At 42.4% G+C, this 21276-nt stretch overlaps 1 protein-coding gene across 1 annotated transcript in view; it reads left to right on the top strand.

Moving 5' to 3' along the window:
• Window positions 1-21276, top strand: part of LOC145416679 (uncharacterized) — a 176331-nt gene that overhangs the window by 41950 nt on the left and 113105 nt on the right. The window contains exons 2-4 of the mRNA XM_080285616.1: window positions 10553-11024; window positions 16488-16695; window positions 20249-20382. Coding sequence (XP_080141742.1) covers window positions 10553-11024; window positions 16488-16695; window positions 20249-20382 — 814 coding nt within the window. The remainder of the gene's footprint in view (window positions 1-10552; window positions 11025-16487; window positions 16696-20248; window positions 20383-21276) is intronic.

Raw genomic sequence — 21276 nt, 5'->3', positions numbered from 1 at the left:
GGGGCATTGATTTGATGGAGGAAGGAGGGGGGCGGGTTGCCGGGGTGGAGTAGGGTTTAGAAGGGGTCCCAGGGGGGGGGAGGGATAATAGGGGAGAGAGAAGGTCAGGACAAGGGAGGGAGTATATGGGTGGGTGTTAGGGCGGGATTGGAAAGCAGGGAGAGGGAGGAAGGACGACTGGAAAGATGGGAGGGAAGGAAAGAGGAGGGATTGGGGAGAGAAAATGGAAGAGTAGGATACTGGGCCAGATGGAGGGAGGGGGGTTCAAGGGAAGAGACAGGGGGGAGGGAGAAGGAAAAGAAGGCTAATAAAAAGAAGGGAGTAAGATGAAAGGAGAGAGAGACGAGATGCTTGAGAGGAAGAGTAGGGTATCTGGGGATGGGGGAGAGGGAGAGGAAGGAATAGAGGAAGGGTGGTGGAGTGGAGAGAGAGGCTGGGAGAGGAAGAGGGTTATGTTGCCAGGGAGAAGGAAAAAGATAGCAGGGAGGGATAAGGACGAAGGGAGGGAGTATTGGGGGGAAAAAAGGGGAGGATGTTGGGCGGGAGTAAGGGAAAGGGGAGGGACGCGGTGGTGGTTATGAGAGAGAGCGAGAGAGGTTGGTTGAGGAAGGAGCAGAAGGGTGCTTGGAGAAGAGAGTGCTTGTGAAGAAAAGAAGACGGAGTAAGCGCTGACAAGGAGGAAAGAGATGATTGAAAACAATGAAAAGGGAATGAGGAGAAAAAGAAAACGGAGAAGAGGAAGGGAAAGGGCTGTGGCAGGAAAGAGGGAGTAAAGATACTGGTGTAAGGAAGAGAGGGAGGTGAGTAGGAATTTAAAGGACGGGGGACAAGATTGAGAAAGAAGGTAGTGGGGCTCGTAAAGGATGAATGGCAGCTGAGAGAGAGAGAGAGAGAGAGAGAGAGAGAGAGAGAGAGAGAGAGAGATGGAAAGGGAAGGAGAGGGAAATGAAAATCTAGGGGAGTGGAATGATAAATAAGGATTGAATAAAAAAAAAAAAAAACGAACACAGGGAGTAGAAACGAATGAGGCAAGAGGAGACAGTGAGGGAAAAATGGAGAACGGGGAAGGGAGAGGAGTACAAAGGAAAGCAAACAGCAACAGACCTTACGGTCCTTTCGAGGCTGTTTTTTACAGAGTAGACTATGACTACGAGATCTAACTCTACATGCCGAAGGATAAGGATAGTAAAGCAAGAAGGCTCCCCCCGCCCCGAAACCCTCCAGTTAAAACTGGCAAGCAAAAAACAGGAAAACCACCAGGCAGCATGGAAAAACTGACATGGAAATTTCATAGGAAAGACTGAAAAGGAAAATCTATATTCTATAATACATTATCTATAAGCTACAAGTATGAATAACCTGAAAAGTAGTAAAGTAAAATGAATAATCGAATAAATAAGTAACTTATGCATGACACTATGTCCGGGTACATGAGTTAACAGGGCGTCTGCGGACACAGCGTGGAATTTGCGCAGTGCACAGTGTGGAGGGAAGAACATTTGGAGAAGAAAGGAAGGGGGAGAAACGGAGGAGACAGTCAAGGAAAGAGGAAGTGTGAGAGAGCTGAAAGGGAAGGAAGATGGAAAGAGAGGGAGAGTATGAAAAATGAGCGGGAGAAGGTGTATGGATGAGAAAGACTGGAGAGATCAGATGAGAGGATGATGAGAGTTATGGGATGGGGAAGGAAGGAGAGGTGAGGAAAGTAGGAGAGGACAGAGGGAAGAAGTGATAAGGGAGGTTGAGGGAAGGAGGGGAGAGTGAGATAGGGGGAAGGAAAGGAAAGCGAGAGACACGAAAAGGAGAGGGGATAAAAGAGCTGGTGAGGATACTAGAGGCGGAAGATGAGGTAGGGGATGAGGGGGAGAGGAGAGAGAAGTGGAGGATATGTGACGTAAGAGGGGAGAGATATGGAAGGGAGTCGGGGAGAAAAGGAAAGGTGAGGGAGAGACAGGGAATGGGTAGGGAGAGTGGCGATGAAAAAGGTTGAAAAATATGGGAAGGAAAAATGAGGATGGGGAGAGGAGAAAGAAATACAAATACAGTACTGTAATATCTGTCCTTCCTTCCAACCCCCCTCCCCCTCCCGTATCCTATTAATAGTAGGAGAGGAGATTGAATGAAGAATATTTGGAGAAGAGAGGAAGGGGGAGAAAGAGAGGAGACAGTGAAGGAAAGGGGAAAGAGTATAAGGAACAGGATGATGTGCCAGACCATTTTATCAGTCGTGTAGAGAAGCCGAGACGAAACTGACGAACACAGTGAAATAAATGTATGGTTAGGAGGATGAGAATGGAGAGAGGAGAGGGGAAATGGTAAAGAGAAGGAGGAGGGGAGTAGGAGATATGGAGAGGAGGAAGGAGAGTGGAAGAGACAAAGGGAGGCCAGAGGTGAAGCAGCGTGAAGGAGCACGAGAGAGAGAGAGAGAGAGAGAGAGACCATGAACTTGAGTGAATGGTTTGGTGTGGTATGCAACGGGCTCACTTCACACGACGTAGTAAAAAAAAAATAACTTTCACTCCGATGACGTCACTAATTTTAGCTGCTGCTAGTCGATTAAAGCAGTCTTACTAGGCCCGATATTCTTGCTGCTACCAAATGACTTTATTTAGCTTCGGAGAACCCTGTGGTAGTAAGAGGACAGTGAAGGCTGTATTTTATCCCTGTCATTTCGGAAAGTCTGATCCAGCCAGAATAAGACCATAAGAAGTAAAAAATATGTCCTCGGACTAAGGGGCCTCATTGGAGATCGTTTGCAACCCCATCAGCACGAGTACGTTCCCCTAAAACGGAAGTCATCAAAAGGGTATCCTCCAACCTCTTCAACACGTAGATTTCCTTTACTGGTAGATTTCCTCTGTACTGGTAGATTTCCTGTTATTTAGCATTAGCCAGAATGAAGTACCGGTACCAAGTACAACACGATACCAAAGAAATGGTTTGTAGCAGTGGTAGGCCAGACATTTGTTTTTCCTACCTCTTTTGAACAAGAACCTGCTGGTGTATTTCATATATGCACACCTGTTAACAAAAATCAAAAGGTACTACTGACTGCATTTAAATAGGGTCGTCCACCATCCCTTCGCTTGAGGTAGTTGTACTTTCATATGTCGTCATTCTGCACTGGCAAAGCAGATAGTAGGCTTAATACGATAGTCGGAAACCATAAAACCAGGAAATGGGTCGCCTCAACCAAATGTAGGCCATAAGGGTTGAGTTCAAGGGAAGGTTAGAATTTATTGCTGTTCATGGACATGTGATCAGTCACCCTAAACTTAATCGTCTGGACTAAGTACCCTAGTCATGGACCTCTTCCCTATGGGTGGGTCAGAGCGTCAGATGTGTAAATAAAAAGTGAAAATAGACAGAGACAAAAACATGCAAGCAAACGAACAGGCAAAAAAAGTAATTATAATTATTTTTTATTTTGTGTGTGTGGGTCATCGCAAGCGTGAAACGTTAAGTTTACCCGAGTGTATACAGTTTCCCGTAGGGGGGTGAACTGTGGCTCGCGTCACAACCTGTTACTCACCACGGGGTTCATTGGGAGTCTGCGAGGTTACTGGCGGCCTGGCGTGTACTCACCCATATTAATTCGATGCTGAAGTTGAGTAGCGGAATGAAACTCATTTGGCGGCACAGTTAAGGAATGTTACCGGGTATTGTTATGGAGTGGTGAGAATAGGAAGGGATGTTATTTGGTGGTGAATTTGGTGCAGGTGGTGTGAACGAAGGTGTGAAGTCAAAGTGGCACGGAGTAGCCTACACGTGGATGTAAGGGTGATGAGTGGCTCCCTCCCTTCTCAGTGTCGTGTGTGTTAATGCTCAGATTATGGCACTGGTTTGTATGTCATGGGAAGGTATTAGGCACGCAGTGTACAGTTCAGATCGAGTTCCTTTACACGCCTTGGGTTTCAAAGTATTGAGTAGAGATTACAACCGTACAAGCACACATTTTGAATGTTGCTGGTTAATATAGCACGACCCCATTAAGTTCTGACACTGCTCGAGCCAGTGTAGCCTAAAAGAAATATTGACCCCAGCCATATATACTTTACGAAGGTGCAAAAGAATATGAGAAGTTTAAATACTAAAGGGAGACTGGATTTTTTTTTAAATAATTAAATACTAAAGGGCGACTGGATTTTTTTTTTTTTTTATGTTAATGAACGGGTCACATAGCTTACTCTTAAATGACTGCAGTACCTTAGCCAGGGACGCATGCACCTCATAAGGTGTTCATCTGTTACTAAAGGTATGTCGGCTCACTTACCCTATCCTCTACAAGCTGGTCACTCTCGTGGACAAAGTAGCTATTTCCCTGTTTGTCACAATTCAACTAGTAGTATATATAGTTAGAAACCTGTATATCATAGTACTAGTGCTGGGCATTTGCGGAGCATAGCAAAACCTTATAAGTATAAAAAAATGTTCTTCCGTCTTTTCATGTCCCCTTTCCTACCGTATATAGCTCTTCACACCCAGTTTGCACCAGTCTCCACACGTCCTCCAGGTTTCATTCTTAACCTATAGGCAACCCTCACCCCTAGCACGTATTTCCCATATCTTTACCCACGCTCGCTCACACACCTCACAATCCCTTATCTGCATTCTTGTGTTCCATCCTGCCTCCTGGTGCTGGATAGGGACGCTTTCCCGTGATGGCACGAAATAACTGGGTGATTCCTCTGGATGGTTATGCAAATTTTTCTCAACTCCCTATCTTTGAGAGGAGAATAGTGGGCGGCAGGAGGAAGGCAACGTCAGGCTGCAGTCCACCGGGTTTACATTTAGATAAGGATGAGGGATAACAACAACCCTACCTCCTAACCTTCATCCCGTCTTCCACCCGAACTTCCCTCCCATTTTCTTTATTTTCACTCATACTGCTAGTTGTCTGCACTCACCCCTTCTGCGCATTCCCCTCATTTTCACCCAAGCGTATAAATTCCCCTTTCTCGCCAGTATCACTGCCTTCCACCCTAACCCCCACCTCCCCACACCCATTTCCCACTTCCCTACGTCGATGCCAACAGTTCCCCACTTACCTACCTCTGGGGGTGCGTGGAGGAACTAGTTTTTGGCAGTTTTGATGAAGTTAGTTCTTTGAAACCTATTTTACTAGTGCTTGAAATATGCGTCATTGGAGGGAGGGAGGGAGAGAGAGAGAGAGAGAGAGTGAGAGATTGTACATGTGATTCCATGTAATTAAATTTGCTAGTAAGCAAGAGGAAAAGGTGCAGTAGACATCATACGGACAGATAGATACTGGTACTTTTTTTTTTAATGGCTACTGGTTACCTTACTGTTCTCTTAGGCCTAGGCCTGTATTATTAAAACTAAGAACGCAGTATTGTCGAGAAGTTTCCAGTTTATTTATTTATTTACTTTTTAGGCTTTAAACTGTAATAGAAAATGTGAGTTTTCTGTGTTATCGCTCATTATACTTTATTATTGTTGTCCACAGGCTGGTCACGCTACCAGTTACAAATGTTCCATAAATGACTGCTAGATATTGGGTCTAACACCTGCGCTCTCAGTTTTAATCAAGTAATGTGGGATGCACGTTGGTCACACAACAGTCGCTGGTGTTCCATAAATGACTCGGATTTTAGGGCTAGATTACCGGTACCTGTTGGCGCTCTCATTTGTAACATTCTTAATATTACCGTACGGCCCCTACTCATACATGATAGTTTGCCGTCTCGCTAACAACCTTTCCCTTCGCTTGATAGATAGATAAATGGGATTGAAATAGCCTAAGCAGATAGGTGGATGTTAGATACAAGGTACAGGGGGGGTGAGAGGTCCTGATACTTCCCTGACCCCGTCATATTTCTTTTTTACCTACTTCCCATCCTCCTTTTTGTTGAAAGTCACCTCTCACCTTTACCATGCCCTCGCTCACCCTCCCTCCCTTCTTTTTCCCCATTCCCATCTCCCTTTTGTACCCTACCCCCTCTTCCCCTGTCTTTCCCCTCCTCCTCTCTCTTATCCCCATCTTTCCCCCTCCTCACTTTTTTTTTTCCCCCTCCGCCATGTCTTACCTTCCTCGTACTTAAATAAATTTTCTCCCTCTTTTTTTTTTTTCCACCGCCCCTTCCCTCACTCTTGATTTCCTTCCTTTATTTCCTTTTCCCTAGATTATTTTCACTTGCCCCGTTCCTTCCATCTCTCCGTATCTGTAAGGTGTTATACTGGAGAGAGAGAGAGAGAGAGAGAGAGAGAGAGAGAGAGAGAGAGAGAGAGGGAAGGGGGGGGAATGCTTGCGGTGGAGGTGCTCAAGTTAGACCCAAGTGGAGGTTAGCCTGTGTGTGGAGGTGTGGTGGAGGTGCCGTGCTGGGGGTGTATACACAAATAAGTGTGTGTGTGTGTGTGTGTGTCCAATGCTCCATTTTCTTTCCCTCCTCCTCCTCCCAGTGGCTCAGCAGTCCTCCTAAGTAGGACACTTCAGATGAGTCACACATCTTGCCATGTCACCACTTAGGCTCCAGTACCCACCAGCCATTCTCATTAACTTCTAGATCTCTCATCCTAACCTGCTGTGGGAGTATTGGCGTTTATATATATATATATATATATATATATATATATATATATAGATATATATATATATATGTATATATATATATATATATATATATATATATATATATATAGATAGATAGATATTTTACGTATAGGTAGTGAAGTTCAAATCCACAAACTTCCCTACACCAGCCTGGAATCGATCTCGCGTCCATTTGGTCAGCTTTCCACTTTTGAACCACTTGACTCACACATTTGCACTAATAACACGGGATTGGAGTGAAATATTGTGGTTTCTATAATCACATACTCAGTTGCCAGACTCAGCGAAACATATGGGGAAATAGTGGAAGTCCTGTTTTGATTTTAAGGATTCTCTCTCTCTCTCTCTCTCTCTCTCTCTCTCTCACACACACACACACACACACACACACACACACACACACACACACACACACACACACACTTTCATTATTATAGCCAGATTAACCTACAAACCCGCCATCTATCTCCAACACACGTAGTTAGTGATATTACCCTCGCTTCTTCCTCGTACACCATCTCTGTAACCTCTCATCTGCCAGTATTTTCGTTAGCATAGGAGGCTTTTATCACCTCTTTCCTTGCGATTTGTTTTGCATATTAAAGTTTGATTTTCTCTTGTGTGATATCTACCCCATCAACCCGGGGACGTATTTTTAGCCTAATTCGTGCTTATTCAGAGTCTTGGGTTTCTCCTTTTCTCTTTACTTTTTACTGAAACTGATACACCCCTTATTGCTGTCATCAGTTACATTTTAGTGGATGTTAAACCTAAGATATAAACATCGCCGAGGAAAAGGAGTTTCGAAATCTCCCAGACCAATGAGTGTACGATCCCTGTTGCTGGTTATTCTCAGAGGTATGGCAGTTATGTCAGGGATGTCACAAATGAGGCCACCGTGAATGGTTGTCAGTTTAATTGGTCGTGGCTTGACACTTTTGTTTCATTAGGTATATAGTGGATAGACTGTCATGGTTGGGAATAGCATTATACATGTGAGGCTTTGAAGGAGTGGAGCGAGATGCCAACACGTTTGATTATTGTTGATTAGTTTGCATCATCTCATAAAGTTTCGACGCGGTTTCCAGTCTGTGCAAATAAGAAAAAAAAATATTACCTTCAGTTATCTTGGTTTCTATATAGCTTTAGTAAGGGCTACGTACAGTGAACCAGATAGGCTACCTACAAGAATTCAGTTCACATACCTGGCGGACAGGGAAGGAACAGGCTAATAACAACAGATCATACTGGAGAAAGTTGGAAGAGGTCTTTACTGTGCAGTGGACACTGGCTGTTGGGTCTTGGTATGTGGCCTCATGAATATTAACAGTTAAACATTTTGACACTTGTACATAAAACTTCTAACTGACAATAAATTCTAATCACAGGCTAGCGTATGTATATGGCACTGCGTTACTCTACCTCCGATCTTGTACTCCTGCCTGTGTTCCCCTCAAGTTCAAAATAAGTATATAGTTCAGAATAAGTATATAGAGAAATAAGAGAGAAAATCGCCTGTTGATTGCAAAACTATAACGAAAAATACGTCAGTGTACCGTACTGAATGGGTAAAAGCAGATGGATGTTCTAGTAATGCTTGGGCTTTGTTTGACGGGTTAAAAGTGTGTGGGTATTATATAGTTCTTTCACCTTAACTTGGCAGCTTGTTTCTCGTAGCTCAGTGGCAGAACATAATGTTGTGATTCCGCATCTTTTCCAAAACAGTTCTTTGTGACTAGCTTCCTATTCTAATGTTAATCTGTTGTTTCAACTTGTCATTCAAGATGGAGAGTTTGCAGGGGTACGCCAAGTTAAAGTGAAAAGAGTAGCTCCGAGTATAGTAGTGCTTGGTATTTTCATGGGTAGTTCATAGCACATGTATAACGTGGTATTGTTTGGGATGTTTTTAGATGATAGAAACGTGTGGATGTCCTTGCAGTGGTTGGAATCAACACACCAGGCATGCATATAAATAACCTGCCGCCTCATCCAGTTCAAGGAAGTACTTTCTGTCTTACGATATTATTCAATATATAGATAGATTTAAATTAGGGTGTAGGTACAACTGTGCATGCCTATAAAATATAGCCTACCTGCTGTTCGAAAACCTTCCGTAAACGTAATAAAGCTGAAGAGTGTAAGAATGTATTAAAGACTGTCACCGAATTCGTGGGCTTAAAAATGTCTAATGTACACACCCTGCAGACAGCCCACATCTTTACACTCATACTTAGGCCTGAACACTATTACCGATATCTTCCTTTTTGCCTACTTTATCTTCCTCAAACCTCTTCCCTCCTCACTAAAATAGTGAATCCATGAGAGAGAGAGAGAGAGAGAGAGAGTCTTATCCTTTTTTAAACATCCCTGACTTTGTCATTTACTTATGTCATCTGCTGAGGCAAAGCTTGTCTTCCACCGTGTTTCTTGAGATGGAAAATTAAGATGTAAACAGCAAGGGTGTTCTTATGCCATGACGGTGAGATTATGGAAGGTTACGATACATTAAATAATAATATAAATTAAACCTTTCTCCATGATGCGTTTTTGTGCTGCCAGACGATTTAATACAGTTTGGGAGAGAGAACTGGTGCCAAGGAGGCTATGAAGGCTTTATCTAACCTCTCTTGTTTGAAAAGTCTCTCCAAATCAGAATAGAATATTACAGAGATAGAGAACAAGTACAGTACCTTAATATCACAATATCATTACCTCCTAATACACAGGGCTATGAATCTGCATTTGTAGGAATACCAGTTCATTACCCATTACCTTTAGTTCAGTAATTTATGTTTGAGAATCTAAGACGACATTTTAAAAGATGATGATGATGAATGATGATGGTGGTGGTGGTGGGGGTGGTTGTGATAACGACGACGATGATGATAAGAAAATGATGTAACAGATTATTGTGATTAAGGTAAAGAAGAGGACGATAGTGATCATAACGAAGCATGCCCAGAGTCGGACACGTAAAAAAAAAAAAAAAAAAAAAAAAGTGCAAATATAAAAAACCATGACGGAAGCATGCGACTGTAATGCACTGCGAAGTGTGTAGGCGCATGGCACAACCCGCCTGAATGTAGAATTGTACATGGCAACAAGAAATGGACACACACACACACACACACACACACACACACACACACACACACACACACACACACACACACACACACACACACACTTTAGTAAGTCAGGTTTCAGACAGTATTTTCAAATCTAAAAATTTTTGTCATCTCTTAGTTACGGTACCTAGAGTCCATAGTTCGTCTTCTATATACAAGTCATTCCAGGTGAATATAACTACACATTGCACGTTACCAGAGGCCTGTGTTTAAATGCTGAGCTGGGGTGCTTTAAACAACTTAGGATGGGCGTCATGCTGTCTCATTATGTACCTATACTGAGGCCTGTCTTTAAATTCTGAGCTGGGGGTGATTTAAACAACCCAGTATGGACGTCATGCTGGGGGTGATTTAAACAACTCATTATGGGCGTCATGCTGGGGGTGATTTAAACAACTCATTATGGGCGTCATGCTGGAGGTGATTTAAACAACTCATTATGGGCGTCATGCTGGAGGTGATTTAAACAACTCATTATGGGCTTCATGCTGGGGGTGATTTAAACAGCTCATGGGTGTCCTGTCTCATTCTGTACCCGTATCGGCAACACTTACCACACGTGCCGCACCCTACGCACTGCCTCACTTCCTTCTCGGGCATGGCATAATGGCGCCCACTTGCTTCGTTTTATGTCGCCCCACTGCTACTCTGGTGTTTTGTCGCTATGGGCCTAGATTCGCAAAGCCATCATCATCATCAGCAGCAGCATGATATTAAGTATTATTATTATTATTATTATTATTATTATTAGTAGTAGTAGTAGCAGCAGCGTAATAGTAGTAATAATACCGTAGTAGTAGTAGTAGTATTCAGTTCACCTTGAAGCAGTATCACCACTTTCTTCTTTCTCTTTCAGAAGAGTGTGGGGTAGACGTCGCCGGCGGTCTGACCAAAGCCACATAAGCCACTTGGACGCCTCCCTCACCACACCTCACCAGCACACACCCCCAGCACACCACCACCACTCCACACAGGTCTACCGCGTCGAGGCACACTACGACCAGATCCACGACCACACACACCGTGCAGACCATATACCAGACCAGACCAAAATTGCCTACAACCAAAACCACATTGCAAACGGTCAAAGTGAGATTACAGGGGGGCAGAACCAGGAAACACACGGTCAAAACGGCATTAGATACGGTGACGGTCAGGCTGCGTACGACCAGACAGACCACCACCACCACCACGACCATGCAGACAACGACCATCGGCTTGTGCGGTCTCGGCGGCGTGGTGGTGTAGAGTCGTCGCAGAGGCCACGACCCCTGGAGCCAGGCGAGATGTTGAGTCAGCGCTCCAGGACACCACGGACCAGGAAAAAGGTGGGTGGAGGGGAAGAGAAGAGGGCGAGGATAAATGGTGAGGAAAAAGAGGATGGGGAGGAAAAAGGTGGGTGGAGGGGAAAAGTAAAGGGGGAGGATGAATGGTGAGGAAAAGGTGTGGGGGAGGAAAAAGTTGTGTGAAGGGGAAGAGAAGAAGGCGAGGGTAAAAGGTGAGAAAAAAACGGGTGGGAAGGAAAAAGGTGGGTGGAGGGGAAAAGAAGAGGGCGAGGATGAATGGTGAGGACAAAGAGGGCGGGGAGGAAAAAGGTGGATGGAGAGGAAAAGAAGAGGGCGAGGATAAATGATGAGGAAAAAAAATGGTGGGGAGGAAAAGGTGGGTGGAGGGGAAAAAAGAAGGGGTGGATAACTGGTGAGGAAAAAGGTGGATGGAAAGGAAGGAGATGGATGGGGGGGAAAGATGGTGAGGAAAATGAAGGAGGATTAAGAAAATGAAGGGAGGCTGAAGAGAAAACTGTGAGGCTGTGGCGATAACTGGGGATAATTAGCGGAGTATAGAGTAAGGTAACGGAAGGACGAGGAGGAGGATAACAGGAGGTTGACGGGAGTGGTGGTGAGTAAGATAAGGATTGGGAGAGAAATTGGGGGGGGGGGTTAAATAACAACAAATTCACCAGAGTCAGTGGGGAAGAGGGTGATAGTGAAAGAGGAGGGAATGGAGTGGACAAATAAGATATTGACCAAGCATGATGGATGAGAGTGGAGGAGGGAGTGAATGGTAAAATATCTGCAGGCAGACAGAAGACAAGGGAAAGTACAGGGGATTGAATAAGAAGAGGAATAACAAAAGGATGGAAGATGAGGAAGTGCAATGGGGGAACCTAAGTCTAGGGGAGAACAGCAGTAATTTGAAGAGACGACGAGAGACTAGGAAGGTAGATATGTAGAATATGGCGAATACGATGAGGATGGAGGAGGAAATTAATGGGATGATGGAAAACGAGAGAAAGTAGTAGTAGTACCACACACACACACACACACACACACACACACACACACACTATATGAGCTCTCAGCTCCCTTCCGGGAGGGTAAAAGCTGATGATCACGACCATCAAGTGATCCTGACCGACCCGGTGAATTACACACACACACACACACACACACACACACACACAAAAGTGAACCCAGTGAACTGTGGGCAGAGAGTGCCCCTCTCCAGCTATGTGCAATCTTCCTTTGAAGGAATAAGGACAAGAACATTTTTGTTTAGCCAGGGAGTTCAGCCACCTGGTTTGTGTGCCATCCCATGAAGGCGTCACTTTCCAGCACCAAGAGAAAATATCAGATTTAGAAAAAATATTGAGAATAAGATGACGTGCAGGATGAGAGAGGGGGTACATTGGTAAAGTCACATTGTGTGTGAGTGCTTGCTTCACATCCGGTGATCAGGGTCACTGGCAGGTGAGGCTCAGACCACACACGTGTGCTGCCACACATTCGTACAATTTCTGGCAAGTTCCTGGATACACTTTCACAATATCAGTGACTTGCGAGCGTTTGATGATGAAAACATCTCGATCTAAGAGTAGATTTCGTTCAAAGAAAAAAAAAAAATAGCCGTTAAACATCGGAAAGCGACTTAACTTTCACTCTGGTTAACTCCAGGCAATTTTACTAACCACTGGGAAACCCTCTGAGGTCAGAGGGTTGAAACTCGAGTGTGGAAGAGGAAGGCAAGTCCTTTATTGGTCATCAGTGGAATACCAGCGATAGTCAGCCGTGTCCATCTTGCATCCCACATTACAGAGTGCAATCAGCAGTCGTTTAGTGAGGTCAGACACTTTGTGTCATCGTGACATGCTTCATATATTGTCAGTAGCTGTGGGCTTGTATTGGATAAGGTTTAAGCATACAATACAGCCATTTCGAAGACCCGTGTTCACGTTAGAGAAGACGGCACCCTAACGTCTCACGGTCCCAGAAAAAAAAAAAAAAACGATAATTATTAGCCCAAAGAAAAGCACGTTGCTTTACTTTTATACGTTATATATTTTGTGTAAGGGGTTTATTATTATTATTATTATTATTATTATTATTATTATTTTATTATATTTCTTTCTTTGACCCCTTCCCATTTTTCCCCAAACCCCGTCAGTCCTGTGCAGCAATTTTCATGCATTCTCTCTCTCTCTCTCTCACTCTCTCTCTCTCTATCTCTCTCTCTCATTCAGCCTGGTAGACAATAATAAAATAAAGGCAAATGTAGCTTGAAATGTAACATTAGTTTATGGGGGGGAGGGGAATGGTAACCTAATCCCCACGATTTTTTTCCCCTTCGCTTTCACCAGCCACACGATTTTGTTCAGTGCTGGCAAGGCTTTCCGAGCTGGAGGGGTTGGAGATCGCCTTCACTAACCGTTTCACAATCATTAGCACTTTGTAAAGTGAATAAAATCGTCTGTTTCCAAGATTAAATCCTATGACGTCACCGAACTGAAGGAATCGAGAAAGTGAATGAAGGGTTTGGGGAGCATTTGGTCTTAGGCTAATAAGAAAACAGGAGTTTGGAAAGATGTGAAGGAAATTATATCAAGTCGAAGTGGATAATTTGCCTACACTAAGAAAGGCCTCCCTTATGGTGAGGGGGAAAAAAAAATAATATACGAGGGAAAGATATCGCATGTACCGGGTTAATAGAAATTTTTGTAGCCCTTCCCTACAAGAGCAATTTCCTTTGGCAATAAAAGCATGGTATTATAAACAGTAAACGGTGTGCAGGTATGCAACAATACGAGTATTTATAAGAGGCTTCCTTGGAAAGGGGTTAACGGACGTGCATAACAAATTCTCGCTTTTGTTATGAAGTGAAAGCCACGATAGTCAGGTGGAAAAACAGGTGAAGAGAGGGACGGCATCAAGAAAGTGTGGAGACAGGTGGGAAGAAAATAGTTTGTGAAGTTCTAATGCTGATAGAGGTGATGCGTGAAGGAAATAATCGGTAGTCGTGTCATAGAGCAGTGGAATAAAAAAATACCTGTAAGTCAAAAGTGACTCGAGATTAATTTGGTCCAGTACGTTCGTAAGGAATCTGTAATGCATCCAAATGGATCGAATGGCAGGTGAGAGGATTTTGATTTTTTTTTTTTTCTTTTTAAATGCTTGAGAGGGCGAAATGGTTTCAAATAATGCGTTGTTGTGTATTATTTTAATTCCACAACTGTCAGGGTGCTGCAGAACCACTGAGCTCTACTGTATATCAGTTCAGTGTTCAGAACACAGATGCCAGCTGAAATTAATAGATTTGAAATTTCGGAAACAGCCATAACCTCTTTGAAGGATTGGCATGGGTATGTGAAAAATGTTGAATATATTGTCACGTACAGTCAGTATCCGTGGTCGCAATTTTTTTTGTTTATATGATTGTTGCCAGCACATATTTTAAATTTAATTTCAAGCTTGATATAAAAAAGGATTTCGTAATCGTGATGGACAACAGTTTGCTCAACCTGGCGCATTGTTTCCTGTTTATCGTAGATGCAGAGTTATAAGTTAATTACTCCCACCAGCATAAACAGTTCATTATAATATGTAGTGTGATATTTCTAAGTTTTTATTGACAGTGCATGCGATTATACAATCTGTATATATGAAGCTGAGCTTTGTTTTCTTGAAGTGTTTAGTTCGAAGGTGTCCTGGGACGCATTACGATATTACGTATGTTAGTAAGTTTTAGGATTTTGTCATCGTACTGTAAGTTGATAATGCATATTAAAATAAACAAGAGTATTGTTTAGTAGGCTACACAGTATCTCTCTCTCTCTCTCTCTCTCTCTCAGTGGAGTGTCACGAATGTGGCCGAAGTTGAATTTGAGAATCGAGACTAAACCCATCAGTCAAAGTTAAATTCACCTCTGTTCTTTGTTGCCATACCATCACAAAATACAACATGCAAATAATTCACTATGCTCTGACTGATGCAGCCTCTCCAGTAGTAGCACACTTGCCTCATACCATACCCACACATCGTCATCACAAACAAAAAGGTGGACTTGGGTGGATGGTGTCTTGGAGGCCATTGGGTTCATGGGCAGATGAGCACAAAAAACAATTACTACTGTACACTCTTCCATAGAATATTAGAGTACAGTATTCCCTTGGTAAATTTTCAGTTTTTGTCCCATGATTGTGTATAAAATTATTATGGTACAATATTTTTACATCTGGATAAGCAACGTTGGGTCTGGTTAGTACTTGGATGGGTGACCGCCTGGGAACACCAGATGCTGTTGGCATCCCTACGTGTCAAGTGGGGTTGGTGGAGGATTAGTGCCCCTCCCTGTAAAACAATTAACTCTAAGCCCTTGGCCACCCCGTCTGGGATACATGGCGTCTGGCAATGAATGAATGAATGAATATTTAGATGATTTGTGTAATACTTGATATATATATATATATATATATATATATATATATATATATATAGAGAGAGAGAGAGAGAGAGAGAGAGAGAGAGAGAGTTCTTAGCTACATCTCCTGTCACATTATTTTAAATTGAACTAACCTAACCTAATTTTAACATTGATGCAATCGTAGATTGAGCTGTAGTAATTTTATAATAGTGAAGGTTAGATACTTTCCCAGCTGTAGGCCTAAGCTCTGTATGCTATCATGTCTACTTTAAAATGAACACTCTTAATTAAAGTTCAATGTAAATGCAGTAGTGGAGGGAGCAGGAGCCCCGCTCCCATTTTTCTTAGCACAACCTAGTACAATACTAGGCTAAATGAAGTATTTGAGATAAAAGGATAGAATTGAAGGTTATGAGGTTTCCATTTACCAGTGATGTGATGTTTTACTTTCAGTGTGAAGCCACTTATTATTATTTTTAATTCTCAGTGTAATTATAGAAATAGTCGGCTCATTAAGTTTTACCAGCCTAAAGCAGTTTTTCATGCTTCACCCTCTTAATACTGTATCCATTATGCAGTAATGATTTGTTACCAGTTCATTTTCACTCTTTGTCCATGGTAGGTTTTCCAGTAGCAGGCAGGCAAAAAATTGTCTTGCATAAGCCAGTGAGGGTTTTTATCAGAGGTTTAGGATTAACCAACCAGCTGCTTTTCATGTGAAATGAAATGATCTTGCTCAGCACAGGAAGGAACTCTCAAAGTGGGTAATAAGCAGGCTCCTTTAACCCTTGCACTACTATAACATTATCTGTATTTTAATGCTGTTACCCCAAGATTATGTTATTCAGTTTAGAAGAGTGCTCTTTTAATGAACTTTCCAAGGTTAAGAAACTGACATGTGTCTGGCAGCCTCTCGTAAGATAGAAAAACCTCCAGTCACCCTTAGAATATTCAGACTGTTTCAGGTAAGGCATGACCATGTGTTCTGAATACTTGGTAATTTTTTTTTTTTTTTTTTTTCCTTTTTCTTTTCTCCATGTCTGCCCTAATGTCTGTAGTCTACTAAAGTATGTGTTTTTTAATTTTCTTTCAGGGTGCCACTCCCACAAAACAAGGCCAAAGGTCTGGTGACAGTCAAAACAGTGGTAATGGAGTGCAGTCAGGGGTGAATGGTGGTGTGGCAGCCCTCGCACAGACTGTCAAGAAGAACGTGCTGGAATTTTTCACACCCTCGAAAGACGCTTCACTTCCTGCTATTGTGGAGTCTTCAGAATCAGGATTTGAAGAGGGAATTTTATTTGGTTAGTAAGTCTGTCTATCTATAGCCAGATGTCACAATCCTGTAAGGGGTGGCCGTTTGACTTTGAGTTACCGTGCTGGTAGTTCCTTAATGGGGAGGGGCACTAACCCTCCACTTGTTGACACATAGAGAACATGTTTGTGTTGGTTGTATGATTACCACCCAGTACTGTAAATGGTTTCCTGGCCTACAGGGGATATATTAAAGATGCGTGGAGAGAGCATTACAGCTGGTTGTTGAATAAGGAGTTTGACTTGGATAGGTAAAGTTTGAAGCCAGCAAATCTAGTGTTTGGCTCTTGGTCTTTGATTGACGCTGCTATTGTGAGTGGGGCAATAGGTGGGATACAGGTGGCGAAGGCAGCAGGTATGTCTAGGTTGACTGCTGAAATGTTGAAAGCCTCTGGAGATATAGGAGTGAGGTTAGTCACTGACCTGATAAATACGATTATATATGAGTGTGTTGTCCCAGATGATTGGCTGAAGAAAGTAATTGTAAATGTGTACGAGGGGAAGGTTGATGCCCTGGAAAGAGGAAATTATTGAGGCATAAATCTTTAGACCAGATAATGAAGGTAATGGAGAGATTTCTGGAACATATGATTAGAGAAAGAGTAAATATTGATGAGATGCAGTTTGGGTTTATGCCAAGCAAAGGGACCACTGATGCCATATTCATTTTTCGACAGCTTCAGGAAAAATACATAGGAAAGAAAGAAGGAACCGCACTTAATTTTTGTTGATTTGGAGAAGGCCTTTGACAGAGTCCCTAGAGAGGTAGTGAAGTGGGCAGTGAGAAAGCATGGGATCAAGGAGTGGCTGGTTAGGGTCGTTCTGGCCATGTTTGTGGGTGCTCACACCCAAGTAAAGGTGAACGGAGATTTGAGTGATGAGTTTTCCATCATGGTATTTGAAGCCCTCTCACTGGACTTCAGAAATGGACTCCTGTGGGAGATAGTGTATGCTGATTATTTGGTGTTGGTTGCAGAGAATGAAAGGGAGGCAGAGGAAGGGTTTAGGAAGTGGAGAGATGGTATGGGGCACAAGGACTTAAGAGTAAATGCAGATAAAACAAAAATGACGGTATCTAGGGCTGGGGGCAGTACTGTCAAAGAAGAGGGAAAGTGGTCATGTGCAATTTGTCACAAGGACGTGGTAAGTACTTCCATCGTATGCAGTGTTTGTGATAGTGGGTGCATAAGAGATGTAGTGGTATTAGAGGTAGACTGCGAGATTTGCTGATTTCATGTGTGCTGTGTGTCGGAGAGAGCATGTGGATATTGCTAGGTGTGAAAAGATTGAACTTGCTGGTGAGTCTCTTGAATGTGTGGAAGTTTCATTATTTGGGAGACATGCTATGTGCTGATGGTGGGGCAGCTGGCTTGGTGGTTAGAATGAGGAGTGGTTGGAAGAAGTTCAGGGAGCTGTTAACTCTTCTGACATTGAGAGGACTCTCTCTCCATGCTAAGAGATTTTTGTATGCGGCATGTGTTAGGAGTGTAATGCTGTATGGTACCGGTAGTTAGACCTGGCCAGTAAAGGAAGAGGATATTCACAGGTTCAAATGTACAAATAAGGGATTTTTGTATATGGCATGTATTAGGAGTATAATGCTGTATGGTAGTTAGACCTGGGCAGTAAAGGAAGAGGATATTAGCAGGCTCAAATGTACAGAAATGGCATTGATCAGGTGGATGTGCAGTGCATCCTTGAGTGGAAGGCCTGAGGGGGGGGGCTAGGTTTACAATGGAAGAGTTGAGAGGTAAGATGGGACTAGAGTGTATTGGTGTTGTGATGGGGAGAGGTAGATTGAAATGGTTTGGGCATGTGGAGAAGATTAGGGATGATAATTGGGTGCAGAAAGTGAGAAGTGTTAATGTTGAGGGTAGGGTAGTGAGAGGTAGACCAAAAAAAGACCTGGGATGAGGTCATTGAGTATGACCTCAGGGTTAAGGGACTATATAGGGAAGCAGCTAGAGATCGAGCAGCTTGGAGAGCTGCCATTGGGTTACCAAGGCTGACACATGGAGGCATGTTGGAGCCTTCAAAAACGAAAATTATATATATGTGTGTGTGTGTGTACATACAATACTTGCACATTTATACATGTATGCGTGTGTGTGTGTACATACATGCACATTTATACACGTATGTGTGTGTGTGTGTGTGTGTGTGTGCTTGTGTGTGAACTTTGTTTTTTCTGGTGCCATCCACTATTATAACATTGATAAATGTGGCTTGAAACCTACTAAAGGTTGGGGACCACTACTCTAGGATTTAAAAGAGTGAAGGTTTTGGAGATACAGGAAGTGAAGCTATTGCGGAAGATTACTTATGTCTCTTTGTCATATCATGCTGAAACCTTCTTCCTTCCTGAAAAGTCTCCTTTTTGGGTATTTGATACTTTTTTTTCCCATTCTTTGTTTATTTAAAATTTAATTAACCTAGATAAATTGTTTCATGCCTTACTCCCAGTGCTTTCTTCCTTACAGAAGGAGGTTTTCCCCTCCCACTTCAACCTGTCACCTTTCTTCCAGAATGCTTTTCATTCCTCTTTTCCAGCATTATGCCATACTTATTCATACGGTACCACCTCAGTTTCAAATTGTTTTCTGTACCGCACTACAGAATACTGCTTACCTTTCACTCTTCCATTCTTTCCAGTTATTAGTCTGGTCACCAGACTAATCTTTTTCATTTGTAGTGTCTGCAAAGTTGACATTTCTCCTATGACTCTTGAGTGTGTGATGTCCCCATGGTTGTTCAGTACAGGTCAGCCTTGATATACAGTTGTGTTACATTCAGGAAAACCGATTGTATAACAGTCGATTTTATAGATATATCAAACGTAGAAATCTTGGCAATTGTATAAGCAAAATTGGTGATTGTATATAAAAAAATTGTGCATTCCCGAGGATCATAGAGATCACATAAACGAGAATGTTAATCACATGCCGAAAAGAGGGTCTCCAAAATGTTAAGATCATATATCTTGATGGTTGCATAACAGTCAGTCATAAAGCGAGCATGACATTATATGTATCTACAATATGAGTGGAGTAATGACAGATTCAAAACCAGAGTTTTGGAAACAATGGGTGATAAGGGATGAACTGTTTCTTTTATGGTATTTGCAGATAAAGCTGTATTGCTTGCTAATAATGAAGAGGATCCTTGCAGGCTCTTTCAGAGTTTTGTGAATGGTAAGATCAGAAAGCATATATAAGGAGGAGTATGAGTCTGCCTTTTTAGGAAATAGATGACATGTGATGTGATGACACTGTATGTTGTTGTGTGGATGTATGGTTGTGAAGCGGTGGTTAATTTTTCATTGGACTGAATGATGAGCATATGCATACATCACTTATTCTGGTTGGCTGTTTGTTAATAGTTCTTCTGTGTTTGAAATTCTCTTATACTCTTTGTTGATCTTACCCACCCCATTAATTACTGGGAAATACTCAAGGGTTAGGATGATATGTCTCTTGTCTTTATATTCCATCCACTGCACATTTGTTTACTCTTTTTTTTTTAACTTGGTTTGTGTCCCAACAGGTGACACAGTGCCCACATCATCGCCATCTTCAGAACAGTTTGTCTGTGCAAGAAAGTTTTTCCAAGAACGGGAAACAAGAGAAAGGCTGGCAAGTGACTATTCCAGCACTGGGGACACACCATCCCAAGTCAGGGTTAGTTAATAGAGTGACAGTGTTCAGATTCTTCACCTAAGAAACTCCTGTCATTATGGAAGTTGAGTACGGTACTGTATAAGAACTATTACAGTAGATTGCAATTTAAGGTTAGAGAATTAGGATAATGTGATAGGGTTTGAAGGCATGTTTGCAAATGTTTAATTGGGATGTGATTTGAAAGCAAATGTTGTTAAAAGTAATGTGATAGTTGTTTAATGAGAGAAGGTGACTCTCGGTGATCCACTAGTGACTGGAGGAAGATTTGGACTAGTAGAAGAGCTTAACCCTTTCACAGAATTTGATGTGGATGTCTCAGCAGATGTTTTCAAGGGCCAGTTTTTCATTAACACAGGTGTCACATCAAGTTCAAATAAATTATTCAAGAGGGAAAAAATTTCAAGTTATTCATGTCACATTATACTCAAACCTCAATTTAAGGGACCTCCATTTAAGGGATTTCGGATTTAAGGGACTCCATATTCTACCTGACAAATGGACAAGACCATTCAAAAATGATACTTAATGCCTGGGTTATTCACATTAATATGTTTCTTTATACAGTAACCCATAAAATAATATTTTTAATCATATAAATAAGATAAGTGAAACAATCATTGCATTTCACAATAAGATTGTCTTTTCATGTGGTAAAACAATGAACATTTTCAAGTAAGGGACAAGTTGAGTCCCCATTCAGTCCCTTAAATCGAGGTTTGAGTGTATAGTGTGCCCAAGTGGTACATAAATTGCTGAGAGTGCAGCAGTTGGGAGGCAGTTCTCTGCTTCTTCCCAGAGTCACCAGAGAGACACCAGAAGCTACTGGCTATGTTGTTGTGCTTTGTGAGGATATGTCAGTACTATTTTTTTGTCCCCCTGAGGACTGGTTATTCT

This window comes from Coenobita brevimanus, chromosome 107 (assembly GCF_032717465.1).
Source record: "Coenobita brevimanus isolate Jiangsu-jjx chromosome 107, ASM3271746v2, whole genome shotgun sequence".
NCBI lineage: Eukaryota > Metazoa > Arthropoda > Malacostraca > Decapoda > Coenobitidae > Coenobita > Coenobita brevimanus.
Note: the sequence above shows the minus strand (reverse complement) of the source record. Positions and strands in the feature narration are given on the sequence as shown.